Consider the following 24,595-nt stretch of genomic DNA (forward strand, 5'->3'; position numbering starts at 1 on the left):
ATTGATGCGTCCCTGTCAATGTAAAAGGGCAAACGGTATTGAAGCATTTATGAAGAGCTTCTGTAGCTACACTGCAATGCTGCATCAAGTAATCACTACCCGCAATGCAAACCTTGTTGTCATACTTTATCAATACTCAGCATTTGTTGAAAACTAGGGATGAGTCTCTATTCTGCTTTTTTTTCCACTTCCAACGATTCTTTTATTTTTCACCTATTATGCTCCATATTTTGCTGAAGAATTATCTATTTTTGCTCAGCATTATAACTTCATTTGACTGTAAAGATTCTGATTTATGGTAAAGCTGTATAAAACCCTTGTTCGCCCAATTGTTGAATATAACAATGTCATAATTATGAGATCCTCTTACCCACTTGACAATCAAAAACTGGAAAGAATACAGTGTAAAGCAACCAAAATGATTCCATCTATCAGCCATTATCATACTCTGACAAATTAAGACATCTAAACCTACCATCTTTACAACACCGTAGACAAAGGGTGATGTGATCTACTTGTACCAAATTCTCAATATATATGTGACCGGATTTCACATAACAAGGCTTCCACACACACAAAATCAAACTTACGTTTTTACCAGAAATGGATTGCTGGCCTAATACACTATCACATTCCACACTGTACTTCCTTCAGGACTGGCAAGTCTGGTTTCTGTGGCAGCTTTCTTCCGACCCTGTCAAAGCCACGAGTGGGAGATTGGCGCCATTGAATGGCCATGGCTTTGTGATAATGGTGTGTAGTGAGCTGGGACTTCACAGAGAGCTCACCAATAGTGTTCTCGGTCAATTTGGAGTGATTTGAGGGCCATGGAGAGCCCAAACTTGGCCTCTGGGTTCCAATCATCTTCTTACTCCATTTTATACCCGTATATTAAGACCACCATCCACCCCCACCCTCCCACCCTATTACTATCACCTGTGATATTATTACCCACTCGAGAAAAGCTGCCCAAAACAGGGCTAATTTTGGGTATCAGAAATGTATACACCCACTCAGTGATAGCTAGTAAATAGATGCATACTTGGTGCAAATTTTGTTTGCACAGCTGTAGGCACTGGGAAGTTATTACACAATGATTACTTAAAATCGCCATATCTCCTAACGAAGTTTTGTGCGTCGAAGCCGGGTTTTGTCAAATTCAGTCACACATGAATACATTATTATTATTTATTGTTACTGGGCAGACGGCAATTGCCGATGCGCCCAGATTATTATAGCCCATATAAAGTGTAACTTACCAATTGACGTTTGAAAACAGGCCCACACTTTATTACCAACCCATGGAACACAAGGAGTAGCAAGAGGCAGCCAAACAAGCTAACTGTAGTATTGTTAGATCACGTGATCTCACGTGATGCCTCTCTTAATATTAAATGTGACCGGATTTCACATAACAAGGCTTCCACACACACAAAATCAAACTTACGTTTTTACCAGAAATGGATTGCTGGCCTAATACACTATCACATTCCACACTGTACTTCCTTCAGGACTGGCAAGTCTGGTTTCTGTGGCAGCTTTCTTCCGACCCTGTCAAAGCCACGAGTGGGAGATTGGCGCTGTCACAGTGATATATGTTTCTCCGGGTAACGTGTTTCCCGCACACATATCCCTAGGGATCCGTGTTTCCCCGCACACATATCACTAACTCGCTAGCGGCCTACACGTCACAGTGATATGTGTTTCCCCGGGTAATATGTTTCCCCTTTATAAAGTCATGTGCAACGTACGTAGTGTTACAGCATATAGGCGCGCATGCACTTTTAATAATCATAGCTAGCAGCCATACCTATACAACTAATGCTATAATTATACATGTTGATGGAGGAAATCAAGCCATTCACTGGCATTCAACTATAACTGCTAAACTGTGCTGTGATTTGGCTATGTAGCTATAGCATGAGTTTAATAAAACAGTAGCTACAAGTACATGTATATACAATAAAATACTATCTCTAGCTATATAGAGTAAATCATGTGATTGCAGCTATGTATAACTAATCAATGTAGCTACAGCTTTGGCATGCACTCAGTCATTATCTACCCCCTTGCCGGTTCTATCTGGGGTTCCCCAAGGGAGTATTTTGGGACCTCTACTCTTCATTATTTACATGAATGATTTACCGTCTTGTGTTACCATCAGTAAAACTTTACTATTCATTGACAACACCAAGATTTATAATACTGTTTGTAGTCCTGGAGATATTTCACTGTTTCAAAATGATTTAGACTCAGCAACTTTGTGGATTTGAAAGATATTTCACAGATTTGAAATTTTTCCAAATCTGCCTACACCTATACATACAATGAAGTGTATTGGTTTGTTTAAAGGGCTTCATTCATCCACTTGTGTAGTTAATATGTATGACAATACTTAATTCAGGTACACAATTTCCATTGAAAATGCTCTCAGATTCAATCTTGTATTGTTCAAATTTCAAAATTTTCCACTTTCAACATTATTATTCTAACATGCACCTATTCAGTGTTGTGCAATTGTGAGAGGGGTGCATCATGTACTTGGTTGTCTGTACCTACCCAAACTTTTCCATTAGCAAAATGCTTCAGAGAGCCATACCTATAATCTAAAGGCAGTATATATAATCTACAGGCAGAAAATATTATGAATTTTATGTGGGAATGTCTCCAAATTGCAGTATTTTAGCATCTATTTTTCAAAATTTCCTGGGGGAGGGGGGGGCATGCCCCCAGGCCCCTCTAGTTCCAGCATGCTTTTGCTGAGCCCCCCCTTATAAATCCTAGATCTGCCCCTGTCAAGGACATCACACTTATTGTGCAGGTCCAGAGAAGAGCAACAAAGTTTATTTTAAATGACTATAGTTCTGATTATTAGTATAGCTAGCTAGTATAATTATTGTATTAGCTTATATAGTAGCTATATAGCTAGTTAGCTAACTATAGCTATATACATGCAATATGCATGGGTGACTATTAGCTAGGTATAGCAATATATCTACTGAATGGTTCAGTGGATCGCGTACTGTTTGCAACTATAGCCATAGGACCTTGGAGTTACTGCACGATGGCTATATCTTAGTGGGAAACACGGATCCCTGGTGATATATGTGCGGGGAAACACGAATCCCTAGGGATATGTGTGTGCGGTGAAATATTAAAAAAATCGCTACGGGAAACACATATCACTGACAGCTTTTGGTGGGAAACACGGATCCCTAGTGATATGTGTGCGGGGAAACACGGATCCCTAGGGATATGTGTGCGGGAAACACGTTACCCGGGGAAACATATATCACTGTGACAGCGCCATTGAATGGCCATGGCTTTGTGATAATGGTGTGTAGTGAGCTGGGACTTCACAGAGAGCTCACCTATAGTGTTCTCGGTCAATTTGGAGTGATTTGAGGGCCATGGAGAGCCCAAACTTGGCCTCTGGATTCCAATTGTCTTCTTACTCCATTTTATACCCGTATATTAAGACCACCATCCACCCCCACCCTCCCACCCTATTACTATCACCTGTGATATTATTACCCACTCGAGAAAAGCTGCCCAAAACAGGGCTAATTTTGGGTATCAGAAATGTATACACCCACTCAGTGATAGCTAGTAAATAGATGCATACTTGGTGCAAATTTTGTTTGCACAGCTGTAGGCACTGGGAAGTTATTACACAATGATTACTTAAAATCGCCATATCTCCTAACGAAGTTTTGTGCGTCGAAGCCGGGTTTTGTCAAATTCACTCACATATATAGATTTAAACAGTACTGGACAGACATTACAGTAATTGCTTATTTGATTTTGTTTAGTAATTAGAATAGCTAAGTACATAATATTTATGGATGTACAAGTGTAAGCCTTTGTCCTTAAAATACAAATACAAATTATTAAGCTACAATTTAACCTTAAAGTAACTGTTCTATTAGAGTATCTCTATCTGCACTTGCTCTTACTAATATTATAGCTAAATAATTGCTTGTATGCGACTTACCATATATTGCAAGAAGCTAGCTATATATATATATTGTTTTGTGATTGCTCTATTAGAATATCTTGATCGATACATGCTCTTCCCATAACGTATTGTTGATATTTTATCACGTGTGAATGTTCTATTCGAGTATCTCAATCTTTTGTGCAATATTTATGTTTGCACCAATTATGCCAGCAATTTGTGCATTGCTTTTACCCACACCTTAGCTAGGCTAAAAAATTTTGTGGTGAAATCAACGCGTCTCTATTGAAAACAGTGTTTAATATAGCGTACACCCTTTGTATCTCCTTTGGGGGAATCAGGAATATGGGGGGTGACCATGTGAAAGTGCACATATAATTGGTCATTTAAGGCTGCGTCATGAGTGTTGATTTTGATTTTTGTGATTGAGTGAAGTCAGATCCTATGGTTGGTAAAGCTTGATGTATGAGTATAGTAGTGATGACTTAATGATGTAATATCTAGGACAACCATGTGACCTCATGTCAACAATTATTCTATTAGTATAGCACACCGTGTATCTGTTGAATAAAAAATTTGTGTGAGATCACTGGGACAGCTATGCATGTATTGACCACAAATTACTAGCAAATTGATCTACATGGGTGCATGGATGTCTTCATAGAAACTTAGGCTATTTGAATTATATACTACTAAGAATATTAGAGTATTTTCATAATTGTGACCCTATTTTGGAAAACCATACATTTGGGCACATTAGCCAATTTTCTTTTTTATAGCTACAATGAAGCACTGAGTGGTTATCTACCTTGTGTGAAAATTTTGTGATGATACGTTGAAGCATTCCAAAGATATGGCCAATTTACTGTCTAATACATTACAAACTAACTTTTCATTATCAGTTTATAGAACTGTATAGTGATCAGATGTGACAAATTGATGACAAATCACTTTATTGACAAAGATCACCATTCTTACAATCTAAAATTAATGAAAAGAGATCCTTGAGAGGTTAATCATGTGTTCTTTGTGCTTTTTCTCAATTAAATCAATTGTATTATTGTCTAAAGACAAGAAAATGTTTGGTTTTGGGAATGAACAAACCACCCAATTTGTAAGTTAATTGTTGTCCCATGCATTGTGAAACTACTACATGGTCTGATATAATTGAGTATATCTCTTAGATAAAAGAAGCTATGAGTGTGAAATTTCACAGCAAGAAGGCTAATAGTTGCTTTATCAGAATATGCAAAAAAATTAATTTTAAAAAATCACTGAAATTTTCAATTGAGAATTCCCACAAATTTTGCATGTGCCCAAATGTATGGTTTTCCAAAATAGGGTCACGATTATGGAAGTAAAATCAGGCTTTCTGAGATGAATTTTTGCTTGCTGTGCATACAATTTTGAAAGTTAACTAGCTTAGAACTTTACAAATTTACACTTTCTGAGATTGAATTTAAGAAAGTTAAGCAAACTTTATGAAAAACAGTATCTGTTCTTTGCACATGCACTTAAACACTATATATAGATGATGTCTGGGTATGGAAGTGAAGACTACTAAACTGAACAACATTGATATGAAAATTAACTGCTTTTTATAATTGTGACCCGGTATAACAAAATGGTGCTTATAGCCTGTCAGTTTTTGACCATAATTTCAAAGTTAGAAATTTTATAGCTTTTTCTGTGGACATGTTAACTGTTTAAATTTTTCATCAACATGTAGAAATTTATGGAAATTTTACTGAAACTTACAGAATTGTTATACCTTGCACAGAAATGGAGATACACATTATTAGGAAAACATGTATATTTTCCAGCTATAAGCCCCATTTTGTCAGATTCAATCACAATTAATATTTTGAAGATGTCCGTGTCCACAGCCATGTCCGTGTCCAACAAAGGCTGGGATTGGGTGGGTAACATTGAGAAATGGCTTGTTCTTCATGATTACCTGCCAATGCAAGTTGTTTAATACAGAATTATGTTTCAACAACTACACCTGCAGTAGTTTCTGAAGAGGTGGCCACATAGATAACATGTAAAATTACCCTTTCTCAATTGTGGAACAAACACTTGCTGCTATTCGTTTACACCATCCATGTTACATGTAATGTGTATAAAGATGGCCAACAGTAGACTGCACAGTCAACCCTCCAGTCTGCCAGTTCACACCATTAATTTTTAGAATAGGTGCGTTTAAGTGTCTTGTAAGTGAAATGGAGATCTGCAGAGCTAGCTAGTATGCAAAGAATGTACTGTATATGCATGTACAATTTTTTTATAATTTACCCACCCATTAGGCTCCGGCCTATTATGCCCAAAATTTTACATATTATGCTTTTGAGCATTGCTCCAAAATTAAGCCTATTATGCTCAAAATTATGCTTTCAAACCCCAGATTATGCTCTAAAGCTGACTGTTTTATTAGAGTATATCAGCCTTTCCTGACTGCTGTATTAGAGTAAGTGACTGCTCTATTAGAGTATCTCGATCTTATTTCTGCAAAGTGTGAATAAACAACAAAGAAACAGTTTAGTAAGTTATATTATGTGATTTTAAATATGAAATACACTAATAATACTATTGGCAGTGAATTTTGCTTTCTTTCAGGCGCGCGTATTGCACATTTTAATAAAATTTTCAAAAATCGTCCCTATTATAGGGTCCGCAATGCGAAAAATCGATATCCTCCAATCAACTACCTAACTATTGTCATGTGCTAGGCTAAGTGTAACTTGAATAACACCAACGTGGCAACCAAGTTTGTTACTTTCTTCTAGTAGAAAACGATACAAATGTCTTAAATCACGTGATTTTTCGCTGCAGCGGTTCGTAGGGTTCTTCGTATGTCACGATATTCACTCTCAACATTGTTCAAGTAGTCTATCATCAACTCAAAGCATTAGTGGTTTGATTTTATTGGTCAGTTTCTGGTGGCAGCACGATCTGTGCAGCTTTTTGACGACAGACAAAATGTTTCCTCCTCTGGAGCACAGGACAAGCAGAGCAGCAACTGCGCCGTGGGTCAGCAATGACCAGTACTAGGTAAAGTACCTGCATGCGGAGTATGGTTATAATTGAAGCTTGTTAGCCATCTGGCTGAGCCATCTATATGCTGAAATTCGACCAAAATGACGAGAATTTTGCAAACAAATACCAGAATGGTTGATACATCAGTGAGACAGTCTCCAACAGCAAGGATACGAAGCTTATAAACACCTAACAATACGACTATATCGCCCAGTAAACGCATAGAGCAGTCCAATGCATGAAATAGGCACTCACGTGATTGATATTCAAATCTCCGAAAATACAACTATAATCTATTCCAATGACCTTAAAATCACTTGGAATCAAGTGACAATCAGTTTGTGTGCGTTAAATTCAGCATCTCGACTAGCCCAGCAGTCTAAGACTTTTCCTACGATACCATCATAGTACAAAACACACCTGCACTGGCCCAGACCACGTCTGAGTGAACAATTTAACACAAATATTTACAAAAGGAGCACATTGCATGGTTCCTATTCAGAAATGAAAGCGATTTCATGGGTATTTCCGCAATTTGAATTTCAATCACGTGAGTACCTATTTCATGCACTGGATTGCTCTACTGTATGCGTTTACTGGGCGAGATAGCCGTATTGTTAGGTGTTTATAAGCTTCGTATTCTTGCTGTTGGAAACTGTCTCACTGATGTATCAACCATTCTGGTATTTGTTGGCGAAATTCGCGTCATTTTGGCCGAATTTCAGCATATAGATGGCTCAGCCAGATGGCTAACAAGCTTCAATTATAACCATACTCCGCATGCAGGTACTTTGCCTAGTACTGGTCATTGCTGACCCACGGCGCAGTTGCTGCTCTGCTTGTCCTGTGCTCCAGAGGAGGAAACATTTTGTCTGTCGTCAAAAAGCTGCACAGATCGTGCTGCCACCAGAAACTTACCAATAAAATCAAACCACCAATACTTTGAGTTGATGATAGACTACTTGAACAATGTTGAGAGTGAATATCGTGGCATATGAAGAACCCTACGAACCGCTGCAGCGAAAAATCACGTGATTTTAAGACATTTGTATCGTTTTCTACCAGAAGAAAGTGACAAACTTGGTTGCCACGCTGGTGTTATTCAAGTTACACTTAGCCTAACACATGACAATAGTTAGGTAGTTGATTGGAGGATATCGATTTTTCGCGTTGCGGACCCTACCTATTATGCTGGCATTATGCTTGATACTTTTGGTCACCTATTATGTTTTAAATTATGCTGGCATAATCGGCCGGTGCCTACCACCCATATACATGCCTGATAACCTATGGTGTACAATATCAAGATCTATACTCAGTAAGTAGATTTGTACCTATTATATGCCAGATTAACAAATTTAAAATAATCTCTTTTTTGTGAGAATACTGCAATAACCCATTTACAGACATAGTTTTGAAATTATTAGGCATCCAAAAGAATAATCTGTGAAATTCAGTGGCTGCCTCTTCTTAATTGAATTAAACTGAAAGCTGAGCCAAAATTACTAGCTACAAGTATAGGCTAAAAAGTTTCTAAAAGATCAATATACACTAAGAGAACATTCAAATACTCTAATAGAGCAAGTCATACCATGTCATGATAAAAATCTGCTAACATTTTCTGAGATTAAACACATGATTACCTCTCATTCTGAACCTTGTATATCTTATGCCACTGCAAGTCACTGAGCACATTATTGTCTAAGTCTCTAATCTATATAATAGTTAGACGTCAAGAACCAGGGTTCTACGGGATTTAGAAAACTCGAAGGCCCTGGGCTGTAGCGCCCTCGCTGCGCTCAGGCGCTACTAAGGGCCTGAGGGTTTTCTAAATCCCGTAGAACCCAGTGGTTCTTGACGTCTAACTTATTTATACTACAACTCGTTATTGTACCTTGAGTTGACAGCTGCTTGTAAATAGGAAATGTATGGCTAATTACTAGAAACAAGCCCTCTACACCTCCCGACATGGCGGGACCTCAGCGTGGCTGTTGCTACCCATTTAAACGCCCATGCGTTGCCAATGTTACAGGCGCGTGCTATGTATCGAAGTACTGGACTCAGCGAGTGGACTACAACTCATTGTTGCTGTTGTTGTGCCTCAACAGCTGCTTGTAAGCAAGTAATGTAGTGTTGATCAGTACAAACAAGCCCATTACACCTCCCTCTAATTCAGTACGGCTGTTACTAGCCATTTAAATGCCCAAGCGTTGCCAATGTTACAGGCGCGTAATTATCGTGTTTCGTATCGCCTCAGAGCGTGGTCTCTATTGGACATGACCGTGGCTCTACGAGATTTAGAGACCACGTTTTCAGCCAATCAAATTTCAGTATCAAACTTGTTGTAGTCTAAATATGTATAGATGCTCTAGTCTGCTGTAAGGCCAGGCCAATTTGATTGACAGTTTATCGTCCGGGATATTTGAAAACGTCATGCGGGCGGGAGGCCATTTTTCATATTTCATAATTTTTTTAACATGGAAAAACATTTAGAAAGTAGCTTCACACAGTTGCTAGCTACTTTAACAATGATTGCAGAGCTTATTTGATTACGTCACTGTTAATACTTAGCTATTCGTTTATACAATCTCTCTTTAGAAATCCATTTATTGAATGTACTAACGAGTCCAGGCTGGGAATAATCGTCACGTGTGTTGCACACACCATGTTTTAATATACAAAAACGAGTTCAGAAGCGTAAGCAATGATTATCACGTGAGAAATAATGAATTATGAAATTATTGCTCTATTCCTAAAAACCCATGCGGGCGGTGACGATAAACTGTGAATTAATTTGGCCTGGCCTAATATATACTAGGAACTTACCTAAATGCTAAATATTTGACCTCTTTGGTTTTCATCAGAAACTTGCAAATGTGCAGTGAGAGCAGGCAGGTCATTACCATTATCCATTATCTCTACTACTTTCAACAATGCAGCTAACTATAATAGTCCAGATTAATGTAGCTACGTATAGTCACACTTTAGTTCAACTTCTTTAATATCTTGTGAAGACCAATATCAAAGAGTCCACTACACATTTCTTCCAATTCAATGAGAATATCTTGGTTACAATACACAAGGTGGCTACTGTGTGAATGCAGCAGTCTTGAAAACTGAAATATACGTGCTCAAGAATTTATTGTTTAGACAAGTAGTAGAACAGCATAGTGCGATAGTTGTGCACGTTTTGATGCAATTATGAAACTTTCCATATAAGTTGTACTCCTTGTGAAATATATTTTTTTGATATAGTGCCATCGTGTATTTGACCTTTGGTGACCTTCACAACCATTAAATTCACCATTTTTGTCTTTATCTCCCTGAGGCATCATTTTGCACAGTTTGAAATTAAAGGTGTTGCTAATATGGACTACTCAGCTTTTATTTGTGGTGGTTGCATTCCAAAGTTATGATCATTAATATTAACCATGAAATTCTATGAATTACTTGCTCATTAGTAATTTATTATTATTAATGCTTTACAGCACAAGTGCTGAAGGTCTGTAGGACACCTGGTCCTACAGCCAGCTCAAAGACTTTAGCTACTTAAGGTGTATTTGAAAAGTTGGAGAAAGGAGAAAAAATCCATGACTGGACCTAGGTAGCCTCAAACCTGCAGCCATCCGATTTACGCTCGAACATTTACAGGAGTCTACCAGGTGGTCAGGATGTTTTCTCCTTGTTATTTTCATGTAATTATATCCATAGGAATTCTAGAGAGTAACTCATTATCTCTAAGTACCCCAAGTAGAACCAAATGGAAACTAGTTTATTTATTAATGTATTACAGCACAATTTACACCCCAAGGGCAAAGAAGTTTAAGAAATGATAATAACTTTGTAGTGGAATGAGATACTAACTTCGAATAAAAGTCAATAACAGTTCTTAGATCAACACCTTTAATTTGATACCATATTTTAACAGTGTAAAATAATGCCTCAGTTAGGTAACGACAAAAATATTAATTTTCAATGAAAAATGGCTGTAAAGGTAACCAAAGGTCAAATCCATGATGGCTCTATATCAAAATAAAATGTCACAAGGAACACAATTTGTGTGAAAAGTTTCGTACTAATAATAGCATGGGTAGCAGTGAAATTTGGGATAAATACCATGAGTGTTGTATTGGAAATGGGGATAAATTTCACGAGGCGAAGCGATGTGAAATTTACCATTTCCAATACAACACTCGTGGTATTTATCCCAAATTTCACTGCTATACCCATGCTATTCCCAGTTAATACCATACTCGCTGCATATACGCATGTTGTGCATTAGCGTTGCTATGTACGATATTTGTCACTATGTACTAAACATGCGTAAACACTAATTGGCGCTACATTGTTAACATAAATTCTAGCCAATGAAATTACAATTACAACTTTTTCACTGCTACCAGTGAAATATGGGATAAATTTCACTGCTACTATTGAGACTTTTGTATGGGCAGTGAAACAGGTATCAAGACACACTGGTAGTGTGTCGTGCGGCCCAAGAAGCCGGCGCGTAACACCCGTGAGTATATTGACAGGAAGAAAGAAAACGCAATTTTCGCACCTCCGTAGCTCTGTGCTTCCTTGATGAAACAAGACGATTTTTTCTGTGGACATGCCCTCCAACTGCAGCACTCCACATTCCAAATTTGAGCGAAATCGCTTCGCGCGTTCCCGAGATATGCGACTTCAAAAATTGGCTCAGTGTCTTCGTTTTTTCTTCTTTTTCTTGTCGCACACTTACAAAAACTGCTATAAAACTCGAACGCCATATCCGATTACCTTGAAATTTGGTACACAGAAGGGGGTATAAAGGCGCATCTCGGTACCAACTTTGGCTGGAATACGATAAACAGGCAAAGAGTTATGAGCGATTATTCACGAAAAATAATACCAATATGTTGTCACGCCTACAGGGTAAACCGCGTATGGGAAGAAGCTGAAAATTGGTGGGTGAATAGGTTAACTATTGAACCTCAAACCTTTTGTGGTTTGAAAGAAATCGAGCTAAATTATGACTTACAAAATCCTGAAAAATTTAGTATCTGTGGACAGACTATTTTTTTACTGTTAATACCAACCCCACCCGATCTAATGGACTCAAACTTTACAAAAATCGCTTCAACACTGCTATTAGAGGTCATAGTTTTTCACAGAGAATCGTCAATGATTGGAACACCTTACCCCATGAAATTGTATCTGCACCTAATGTACTGATCTTTAAGACTGAATTAGATGTATTTTTATATGACCGCCGGTTTGATTTTATTTAGATGTACTTGAGATTGGTTTTTATAAGACTTTGTCTTCCTTATACCAATTAATAAATAATAATAAATAATAATAATAATAAAAAAAAAAAAAAAACAGGAAGATACAACGAAAAAACCAACAGTGTGTAACAATTATGCAATCGAGATTAGCTAATAAAAAAAAACCACTGCTTGCCACGCCTACCAGATAAACCACTTGGGGTAATGCTTTGAAAATCGTTGTACAGATGGAGTAATCATCTTAGAAAGACTCATCAATGGTGTAGAAGAATCAGACTTAAAGCCACGGAGTTATAACACGAAATCCAACTTGGTGCAGCAAGTGCGAGATCGAGATACTCTAATAGAGCAGTCATCCTAATAGAGCAGTCACCCTGAAGAGAATTCAAGAGATCAGCTAGAAACAAGAAACCTGTATAGAGATCAGTTACACACAAGTCACCCTGTAGAGAGATCAGCTAGAAGAAGTTACCTTGTAGGGAGTTCATGCAACTATGGAAAGGGATAGTTCAGCTAGAAAAAATCACCTTGTAGAGTTCAGCTACAAACAAATCGCCTTGTGGAGAGATCAATAGAAGAAGTTACCTTGCAGAGAGTTCAGCTACAAAGAAACCATCATGTAGAGAGTTCAGCTATAAACAAATCTCCCTGTAGAGAGATTAGCTAGAAGAAGTTACCTTGTAGAGAGTTCAGCTACAAAGAAGCCATCATGTAGAGAGTTCAGCTACAAACAAATCTCCCTGTAGAGAGATCAGCTAGAAGAAGTTACCTTGTAGAGAGTGAAGCTACAAAAAAATCATCCTATTGAAAGATCAGCTAGAAGAAGTCACCTTGTAGAAAGTTCAGTTACAAAGAAACCACCATGTAGAGAGCTCAGCTACAAACTAGTGACTTTGTAGAGACATCAGCTAGAAGAAGTTACCTTGCAGAGAGTTCAGCTACAAAGAAACCATTCTTTAAATAGCTCAGCTGCAAACAAATCACCTGTACAGAATTCACCTACAAATAAATCACCCTGTAGAAAGATGAGCTAGAAAAAGTTACCTTGTAGAGAGTTCAGTTACAAAGAAACCACCATGTAGAGAATTCAGCTACACACTAGTGACCCTGTAAAGACATCAGCTAGAAGAAGTTACCTTGAGAGAGTTCAGCTACAAAGAAACCATTATTTAAAGAGCTCAGCTGCAAACAAATCACCTATACAGAATTCAGCTACAAACAAATCACCATGTATAGAGAGATCAGCTAGAAGAAGTTATCTTGTAGATAGTTCAGCTACAAGCAAATCACCCTGTAGAAAGATCAGCTAGAAGAAATCACCTTGTATAAAGTTCAGTTACAAAGAAACCACCATGTAGAGAGTTCAGCTACAAACTAGTCACCTTGTAGAGACATCAGCTAGAAGAAGTTACCTTGTAGACGGTTCAGCTACAAAGAAACCATTCTGTTTAGAGCTCAGCTGCAAACAAATCACCTGTACAGATTTCAGCTACAAACAAATCACCCTGTAGAGAGGTCAGCTAGAAGAAATTACCTTGTACATAGTTCAGCTACAAAGAAACCACCAAGTAGAGAGTTCAGCTGCAAAGAAATCACCCTGTATAAAATTCTGCCACAAACAAATTGCCCTGTAGAAAGATCAGTTAGAAGAAGTTACCTTTTAGAGAGTTCAGCTACAAAGAAACCATTCTGTAAAGAGCTCAGCTGCAAACAAATCACCTGTACAGAATTCATCTACAAACAAATCTCCCTGTAGAGAGATCAGCTAGAAGAAGTTACCTTGTAGAGAGGTCAGCTACAAAGAAACCACCATGTAGAGAGTTCAGCTGCAAAGAAATCACCCTGTATAAAATTCTGCCACGAACAAATTGCCCTGTACAAAGATCAGTTAGAAGAAGTTACCTTGTAGAGAGTTCAGCTACAAAGAAACCATTCTGTAAAGAGCTCAGCTGCAAACAAATCACCTGTACAGAATTCAGCTACAAACAAATCACCCTGTAGAGAGATCAGCTAGAAGAAATTACTTTGTAGAGAGTTCAGCTACAAAGAAACCACCATGTAGAGAGTTCAGCTGCAAAGAAATCACCTTGTATAAAATTCTGCCACAAGCAAATTGCCCTGTAGAAAGATCAGTTAGAAGAAGTTACCTTGTAGATAGTTCAGCTACAAACAGATCTCCCTGTAGAGAGATCAGCTAGAAGAAATTACCTTGTAGAGAGTTCAGCTACAAAGAAGCCACCATGTAAAGCAAAGAAATCACCCTGTAGAAAATTCTGCCAGAAACACATTACCCTGTAGAAAGATCAGTTAGAAGAAGTTATCTTTTAGAGAGTTCAGCTACAAAGAAACCATTCTGTAAAGAGCTCAGCTGCAAACAAATCACCTGTACAGAATTCAGCTACAGACAAATCACCCTGTAGAGAGATCAGCTAGAAGAAGTAGAGAGTTCAGCTACAAAGAAACCATCATTTAGTAAGTTCAGCTTCAAACAAATCACCAGTAAGGAGTTCAGCTACAAACAAATCTCCCTGTAGATAGATCAGCTAGAAGAAGTTACCTTGTAGAGAGTGAAGCTACAAAAAAATCATCCTATTGAAAGATCAGCTAGAAGAAGTCACCTTGTAGAAAGTTCAGTTACAAAGAAACCAACATGTAGAGAGTTCAGCTACAAACTAGCCACCTTGTAGAGACATCAGCTAGAAAAGTTACCTTGCAGAGAGTTCAGCTACAAACAAATCTCCCTGTAGAGAGATCAGCTATAAGAAATTACCTTGTAGAGAATTCAGCTACAAAGAAACCATTCTGTAAAGAACTCAGCTGCAAACAAATCACCTGTACAGAATTCAGCTTCAAACAGATCACCCTGTAGAGAGATCAGCTAGAAGATATTACCTTGTAGATAGTTCAGCTACAAACAAATCACCCTGTAGAAAGATCAGTTAGAAGAAGTTACCTTTGAGAGAGTACAGCTACAAAGAAACCATTCTGTAAAGAGCTCAGCTGCAAACAAATCACCTGTACAGAATTCAGATCACCTGTAGAGAGTTCAGCTACAAACAAATCTCCCTATAGAGAGATCAGCTAGAAGAAGTTACCTTGTAGAGAGTGAAACTACAAACAAATCACCCTATTGAAAGATCAGCTATAAGAAGTCACCTTGTAGAAAGTTCAGTTACAAAGAAACTACCATGTAGAGAGTTCAGCTACAAACTAGTCACCTTGTAGAGACATCAGCTAGAAAAGTTACCTTGTAGAGAGTTCAGCTACAAACAAATCACCCTGTAGAAAGATCAGTTAGAAGAAGTTACTTTGTAGAGAGTTCAGCTACAAAGAATCCGTAAAGAGCTCAGCTGCAAACAAATCACCTGTACAGAATTCAGCTACAAACAAATCACCCTGAAGAGAGATCAGCTAGAAGAAGTTACCTTGTAGATAGTTCGGCTACAAACAAATCTCCCTGTAGAGAGATCAGCTAGAAGAAATTGCCTTGTAGAGAGTTCAGCTACAAAGAAACCATCATGTAGAGAGTTCAGCTGCAAAGAAATCACCACTGCCCAAATTTCAAGGCAATAGCTCTTTCCAATCTGAAGATATCAATTGTCAAAGTTGGAAAATTGGATGTGTGGAAGGCCCTTTTTTGCAAATCCGGTCACATATGTATTATATGTGACCGGATTTGCGAAAAAGGGTCTTCCACACACATCCAATTCTATGAACTTGAATGACCATACCTTTGTGCTCAAAGAAGATACTAACCTGACAGTTTGTTCATGTATTAACCTATGTTGTTACTCATCACTGTCCAAATTTCAAGGCAATACTATTTTCCTATCTGACATTATGAACTGCCAAAGTTCGTAAATTGGATGTGTGTGGAAGACCCCTTTTCGCAAATCCGGTCACATATATATAATTTGTACATTATATAGTTATACAATGACCACGAGTGCTCTGCCTGATATAAACGCATGAGCCTGAGGGCCGTTAGGCCCGAAGGCAAGTGCGTTTATACAGATAGAGCACGAGTGCACGTTGTATAACTGTTATGTACCACTCACCTAATAGGTGGGGAGAGTCTCACAAGACAGCTGTAACACTTATAAAGGCCAGGTTTCTAATATCGATTGTGGGTAACCAAGCCGGACGTTGCGATGACGTCCCCCCTGCAGTACTGCAGCCACCTGAGATATTGAAAGCTAGTACGCTATGGGTTATATCATTAACCTGCATTTGCTGTTCGACTCTCATTATGTAGTGCTCAACATGCCAGCGTGATCACTCAATCGCCATATAGACTAAGCACCAGACTAATCGCCATAGTGATTCCCTCGAGCGAAAAAAAAGTAGCTAATTACACGTTTTAAGTAAACAAAACCCAACTACTAAACGATACTAGTCTAATTCTTACTATTCACACTGGCTAAACTTGAATCTGGTGGCATGACAAAACTGGTTACCACAATCGAACGTAAAGGTTAGTATAATTTAGAATATAATTTGTTTTATTAAGTCATTGTCGAAGTGGACTACAGTTTAATCTGGGCTAAGATGGCACCAGACTAGTAAGGTGTATAAGTACGTTTATATATATGTAGACTAGAGTTGTGACCACCCGTGTTGGCTTTTTCGATCGCCATTGGCTGCTTGTAAACATTATACGTATTGGTGACGTTATGGCCCACAATCGACCTTTACATGTCAGGCTATAAAAGAATTCGAGTGATCTGTGAAGTGTCCTTCACCTATTAGGTAAGGTGTCGTAGTGGTCTTCGCCACCGGCACTTGTGCTATGCTGCACAAAACCACAGCCAGTGCAATATCTGTATATTGCACTGCGGTCGGTGCATTATAACTTATAATGCACTCGTTGTGGTCTACAAAACCACAACCAGTGCGTTATAAGTTATAATGCACTCACTGTGGTCTGCAGCAGTGCAATATACAAATTATGGCACTGGCGGTGCCTTTGAACTGCCCACGCAGAGTGGTACATTTACTGATAAAATATTTAAAGTACATCTACTTCATCTTTTCTTCTTCCTGTAGTAAAGACAAAAAAACATAGGTTAAAAAAGTCCCCAAGCTGGCCATAGGCCGGCTTTGGGGTATACAAATACAAAATGAAATGAAATCTAATCCAAAACAGCCAAGCTGTAAAAAAGTGTGCAGCCCTCAGAAAGGCTATGGTGAAAAAAGATGTGAAATCCAAGGTGGCGGCCAAGAAATGGCTGTGATGGTAGGTTGATGGTAAAAATTTTAATAACGACAATTCAGGTGAATTTTTGTGCCGCTTCACAAAATTTACCTGAATTGTCATTATTAAAGTTTTTACCATTAACCTACCATCACAGCCATTTCTTGGCCGCCACCTTGGATTTCACATCTTTTTTCACCATAGTCTTTCTGAGGGCCGCACACTTTTTTTACAGCTTGGCTGTTTTGGATTAGATGGTATTAACAATATTATTGTATCACAGAGTTCACGAAATGCTCATTTTATGGTGCTATATGCTCTATTAAATTTAATGGTTCAATCTTAAATAATGGCGAAATATAAACAGCAGTGACATGTAGGCTCTGATGAAATATCAGAAAATCATTGTGACCAGGTCTGAGAAAATAGGGACTGTGAACACATACAGATTGGCCTGCGTCAAATGTGCCAGCATAATATAAAGCATAATAGGCTGAAGTATTATACCACCATAATGCTAGCATATTAGGTTAACTATGGAGCTTAATTATTCAATAAAATTAGATTGATACTCCCTAATAGAGTAGTCAGCTAAAACTGCAAACTGCAATAGAGCACTCAAATGCATTGTACATAGCACCTTAGATCAATTCTCTCTAATAGAACAGTCACTTTATAGTAAAACACTGAAATAGAGTATTTACTGATTAAAATGTTCATAACAAATGTTGCTAACCTAGGAGCATAATGCAAGCATAATGGGAACACCTGAAAAGTATAATAGGTGAAAATTTTTGGGAAATTCCTGAAGGAATTTTGGGAAAAATTTTGAGCACGTTTTACTCAGGCCTACATACAGGGTACATCTCAATGCTAGAACAGATTATCTGTAATGGAGTTATATATAACCAAATTAATACTGAATTGACATTGAAAATTGTGTGGCTATAGCTTAATGACATAAAAAATTAAAACATAGGAATCTATGCATCCACAAGCCATATTTTCACAAGACTTATCACAAATAATACTTTGCTTGAGAGTGTTTCACTGCATGAAGGTAGCCTATATAGAGGAATGAGGGAATAGTACTGTAGGTTAGATACTGAGTGACAATATGAGAGAGACATTTTTCAGAAGCACTGGAAGGAGTTATCATTAGATCTGACCAGATTTGTGACTGAATTTTGGAAATCACCCATAGGGGTGGGGTGCATTTGATACCTAAAATATTTGTGACTGGATTTTGGAAAATCAGTCTTAATGTCACATTTTACAACTGGAATATTTATGATTAAATAAGATGTTACAAACATCTACTCAGCTTTACAGTAATTAGATCAGTAGTGAGCACCAAAATTACATGAAATTCTGTGAAATATTCTACTAGGTGTATAGTGCTTTTGTGGTGACTCATATAAGTGCAGATTTCTGTTTATTTCAAATGTGACATTAACACTGATTTTCCAATATCGGGTCACATTTAATGATCAAATCACAAGTGCAAATCTACTTGTTAATGGTTGTAAGTCATTCTCAATGCATTAAATTACAAGAAAATTCTTGAATTGTTTAAAACTGTGCCCTGTTCTTATTAGTAACCCACTAAACATGAAAATTCTAATTATTTCACAAGTGCCCATTTGGGTGATTTTCCAAAATTCAGTCATATTTGTGGTTACACATTTTACATGTGAGTAAACAAAATGTTGTAACAGTTGTCTCCTTACACTGATTAAGCTGCTGTTTCTATCAAACTGTAGCAAGTTACTGAAACTACACTCATGGAAAAGTTCAGACAGTTATACGCTGTGATACAAAAATTATGAAGTTTTAAAGTTCAAAATATGGGTCAAACTTTGTGCATAAAAAGGTACCTTTTGCAAATCCGGCAAGCATAGCAGACCCAAGCCTATGTAACCATAAGAATAGATATACTAATGGATGATGCATTTAGTGCATTTGTAGGTATTGTGCACCCAGTGTGATCCAGTATCATTGCATTACAATTGCAGCAGAGAAATGTTGGTAGCATTTTTCATCAAGAATGTATGCTTGCTATACCATTACCATGTTTACTGCAAGCACAAAATTTACAAGGCTTGAGATTTCACTGTAAGACATTACTTCGTCCGGACTGATACCCTTTGGCATTAAGCAATATGTATGATGCACTCATCACGGATTTGCCTTTGTCCTCCTTTGTGTTCCATATCTTTTCACTGATAATGAAAGTTATGGTAGTGCACCAATTGTCTGTGCTCCTATTTCAAAATCATAAAATGAATATTGTCCATGATTTTTGCATCACTCCTCCAGCAGTTGAAGTAAACAGATTGGTTATAGAGTAGCTTAATGTATTGTTAGCGTGTAGGTCAGTGTAAAGGGCAGACCATAGTCAAAAACTATATGAAATGACTGTATATATTTCTTATTAATATTGTATCTAGTATAGAAGTGTACGTTGTATGGTACAATTGTAGTCTCATACATCTGGCACTATTCTATCCATTGATGTAGTGTTATAGTAGTTTACTAATGATGAATAAAGTCTATATACAAACAGTATAACAAATACTTAAGAATTTTACAAGCTAGAAGAAATCACTACAATAATAAAATACTTAAACAAGGGGAATCATAAACTAAAGTACAAATTTAATCCTTACATTAGTCATGCTTATCATTTGGGCTAATCCAGGAATAACATTTGTACTTCAGCTGATGACCCACCTCAGAGGTGGATCCAGGGTTTGACAAGAGGGATGTACCATAACCAGGGTAGTAGGTACAGTAGCTTTATAAGCTGTACCTAGAATAGTTGAGTGTTTTGCATATTTCAGGACTGAAATTTTTGATGCAGGGTAGCAATATCTAAATCACAGTAATAAATCATACTTTTAAGTGTTCTACATTGATCAAGAGCTGCATGTAGGGATCAGTGTCAGTCACAAGTTCCACTATAGAACCTAATGTAAATTGTCGTATTACATGCAAAAGACTAAGCTGCAAAAGTTCCTTGTAGGTTACACCATTAAGTGTACCCATGGGTTGGTATTACAGTGTACCCATGGGTTGGTGTTACAGTGTTCATACTCAGTGGAGGATTCTTAATAGTGTTACACACAGTAAGTCTGACTATTCTATTGAAGTATTTTACTGACTGCTCTATTGGAGTATCTCTATCTTGTGTATAGATTATTTTGAGAGAGAGGGACACATGCAGGGGTGGCTCCAGGATGGTTTCTGAGGTTTCCGGAAACCGTTCACATTCACATTGAGATACTCTAATAGAGCAGTCAATTATTCTAACAAAGTAGTCACAGTATTCAGAGCAGCAGTGTGGCAAGCTATGTAGCTATAAATAAGATTTTTTATGTACTTTATCAGTGATGTTAATTTAGTGGAGGGCAGTTATTCCCAGCAGGCAGTTACCTTTCTTTTTGATCTTCACCAAAAATCTAGCTATGCTCTTCATTAGAAACCAGTCACCAAAAATCCTGGAGCTGCCTATGACATGCTTCCTGTGCCTTTCCTCTGGATCTGCCACTGCACCTTGTCTAAACATTTCATTGCAATAAGCCATTACTAATTAACAGCTTGTAAAATTTCTAATGTTTCCGTAACATTGTCATACAGTGCAATAGTACTGGTACATAAACAAATATGGATTTCAATATTAGAATTAATAATTCAGATGTCTCTCATAAGTAACAGTAACAGTTTTTATTTCTTTAATAAAGACCTGTGGTTGTGTGTATTCCTTGCATACTTGTTGAAATAGTTTTTGTAGCAGGCAACAAACTGAATGTGCAGAATGTAAACACCAAGCATTTTCACTGTAGCCGAGACATTCTATACACCTGGTGCATGTTAAACTGTACTGCCTTAACACATACCTAACTGTAGACATCACACTTTTAGTATAAGTAAGCCACAATGAAATAAAGGTTTATTGCTATGAACTAGTTACATTTTGTGGTGCATCCAGCTGGTGTGTGTACTGTGCATCTGATTATGGAAATCATTTCTTCCCCACCCTCCAACATGATTAGAATTATCTTTAATAAGTGGTAGTAGCCACATACTATTACAACTACTCTCAAAAATCAATAGTAAGTTGATTTTTCCTGATTGCATTTGCTACTGTGATCATTAAATCTCTTTGAGAGATTTTTTGATGTGATTAACTGCTGGTTAACTAAATTCTGTATGAAAGTTATGTACCAATACATCAAATGCTGTTTTTCAATAAAGAATTATTGTAATGACATTACATGCATCACAAGTAAAGATCCTGGAGTACTTTATTGTAGTAGATATTATTATAATATAGATAGCAATGTTTGTTGACTCTATAGTAATCCACAGTCTTGTTGTGTGTGTCATACAACCAATATTCTGCTGCACAACACATTTAGTGGATCCTATACAGTAGAATTATAGATGACTTATGAAAAATCCAATACTTATGGTTACTGTTGCTTGTTTATCACATTAACTATTTGATATATCAAAACATAAGTAAAATTAGCCGATACTTTTAAGTTTTCTGTAAAATATTATTATGCATTAAATAAATGTACAGCAGCCTATAAAGGTAACATTATTTATCATAACTCTTGTTCTGAAGGTAGTATCAGTTTTGTTCAGCTGTAATTACACATGCATAAGCCATCAAAATTAAATCAATGTCAAAGTGTTTACAAGATTTCTAAGTGTTTACAGGTTGCAAATTTACAACAAATGGTAGTAAATAGTAACTCACTGTGATGCAATGCAAAATCTATTGGAGAGTCAATCACAAAGTACGTGTTCCAATTAAAATAATAGTGGCACTATGTCATAACCATGGTGATTAAGAATTTTGTTCAGGCAGAATTAGATAGAGCAATTCATAAGGAGTTGGATGGCAGTAAAGTGTATGGTATTTGAGCATGTATAGTGCTTGCAAAATTTGAAAATATGAAGCACTGTAAAATGTATACAGTTTGTATTGGAGAAATCGAAATCCATGCATCCACAGCCTGAGACCTTAGAGACAATCATGGTTTAATTAATCAGTCCAATTCATGATCTTAGGACAAAAAAATAACAAAAAACAAAGGACAAAGATAGTGCACAGTATTGCTAACAGAAATTATTACTGGCAGTAACTTTTAATTTTCATTTGTTGCCATTCTGATATTATACAACATGCTTTGATATGACCACACAACACACTTCTGTGTGTCTTGATCAGTAACTGAATCAATGTTATCTCTTAGTTATGATGTGTTTGGTTTTGTAATAACCTTCTCATTTTACTAATGTAGATACTAGGTAAAGGTGGTTGGACCAAAAAGACACCACTAGAAAGAGCAGTTGATGACAGCAAGGTGGACATAGTCTACTGTATGATCAAAGAGTTCAATAAAGATGTTTCCAGTGTTAATCAGGTATAAACAGTAATAGTCCTTATATTATTGTACCATCCTCTAGCTGCATAATTATACTGATTGTAGTATGTGTGTGGTGTTCCTATGTTACTACCTGTTGTTCCATCATGTATAGTTGAACTAACGTAATATCCTATGATACGTATATATGTAAAAGTTAATACATCGTTGCATATTTTTAAAGTCATACAAGGGCATATTAGTGTAGAGGTTCATCAACAGAATTTGTGAGACTTATACTGGTAATAAGTTTGGTGTGGCACAAAAATTAATGAGCACCTAAAAGGTATAGTAGAAATGTGATTATTAAAACCAGAGATTACAGTTAGATTTATTATCACCATTTCTTGACCTCACTAACTGCTGCTACCAATGTATTTTAAAGTGCAGTTGTGTATTAATGTGTGAAAAATAACAATACAATCTTTTCCTGTCATCTACAGAGTTACCAGCCAAGGATTAACAAAATGATTCAAGATTATGAAAGATCTCATCCAAAATTGATGATGCAATCACAAGGTATCTATAGTAGTAGCAAGTATCTGACTTGTTGGTATGCATCACAAGTCAAGTTTTGTCAAGTCTGCTTTGCCTATTCTATTTCTTTATGTATACAGTCAATGTAGGCTGAGGTAATTAAATAAGTGATAACGAATCCTTTTATAAAAGCCACAGTGCTACAAAGTATGAAAGTAATATCAACAGATAATAGGAACAATAAACTATACAGGTAGCTACTTGACAATTAGCCTCCAATTCTATCTTTATTTAGCCTCCAATTCTATCTATATTTAGCCTCCAATTTTATCTATATTTAGCCTACAATTTTATCTATATCTAGCCACAGTTTCCAAAATGTTCACGACCTTCACATTATGTTCATGGTTAATTGGTTATTGAATGATTAGCACTTTCTGTATTGATTTGATGACCTTCACATTATGTTCATGGTTAAGTGACAATAATGCTTCCCATAATATTCACTCCATTGAACTGTTTATTTACAACATTTAACAACTCATGTCAACTAGTTACCTGACTGCTCTAAAAGAGTTAATGTTTATAGTATTCCAATACTTTCTCTAGTGCATTTAATAATGACATGTTATGTGTATACAAAAATGTAACTTGCATCATTTGTATCAAATTCGTGATACCACAAAAGTCCAAATGAATTGGTGCCTTGCCCAGAAAAAAAAACTATTGGAAAATAATGTGATTAAACTTGATTAATGTTGAAAGTGTACAAAAGCAAATTTCATACTCCTCTTGCTTTGATGGAGTTTCCATAAGTCAGCCTTCCTTATTTGAAACCCATACTTTGCTTCAAACAAATATACTGTAAATTCACTTTCTCATTGTACAAACAAGTCAGATTCTAGCAAAGCTGAACATGTACATGTAAATCAACAGTTCATAAAACTACGCATGTATATACAATACCATTCAATACATGTGGAGTCAAGAAAATGTTACTAAATTGTCAAACAATAACTACAAACAATTACACTGCTTGAAGTATCTTAGTTTACTACAGTGGTATATCCCCAGTATATGGAACAGTTAATTGTTTGTTATTTTAGTAGTTTTTCAGTAAACTCGCATTCACTGATGTTTTACTGAGAGTTTAAAACTTAGTAAAATAATTATGTTCCATATACTTAAGTTTACTGACACTTTACTATCAGTATAACTACAG

General features: G+C 36.8%; 1 protein-coding gene across 2 annotated transcripts in view; it reads left to right on the forward strand.

Annotated features, from left to right (window-relative positions):
- The window catches only part of LOC136246410 (TNF receptor-associated factor 5-like), a 46,419-nt gene that overhangs the window by 16,285 nt on the left and 5,539 nt on the right, over positions 1–24,595 (forward strand). Inside the window, exons 2-3 of one of the 2 annotated variants that reach the window (XM_066037798.1) lie at positions 22,774–22,896; positions 23,340–23,415. In XM_066037798.1, the coding sequence (XP_065893870.1) occupies positions 22,855–22,896; positions 23,340–23,415 (118 nt within the window). In that variant the 5' untranslated portion in view covers positions 22,774–22,854. Of the gene's footprint in view, positions 1–22,760; positions 22,897–23,339; positions 23,416–24,595 lie in introns of those variants that run through there. The other variant, XM_066037799.1, reaches the window with a different exon arrangement.

This window comes from Dysidea avara, chromosome 2, assembly GCF_963678975.1.
Source record: "Dysidea avara chromosome 2, odDysAvar1.4, whole genome shotgun sequence".
In the NCBI taxonomy this organism is placed as follows: Eukaryota; Metazoa; Porifera; class Demospongiae; order Dictyoceratida; family Dysideidae; genus Dysidea; species Dysidea avara.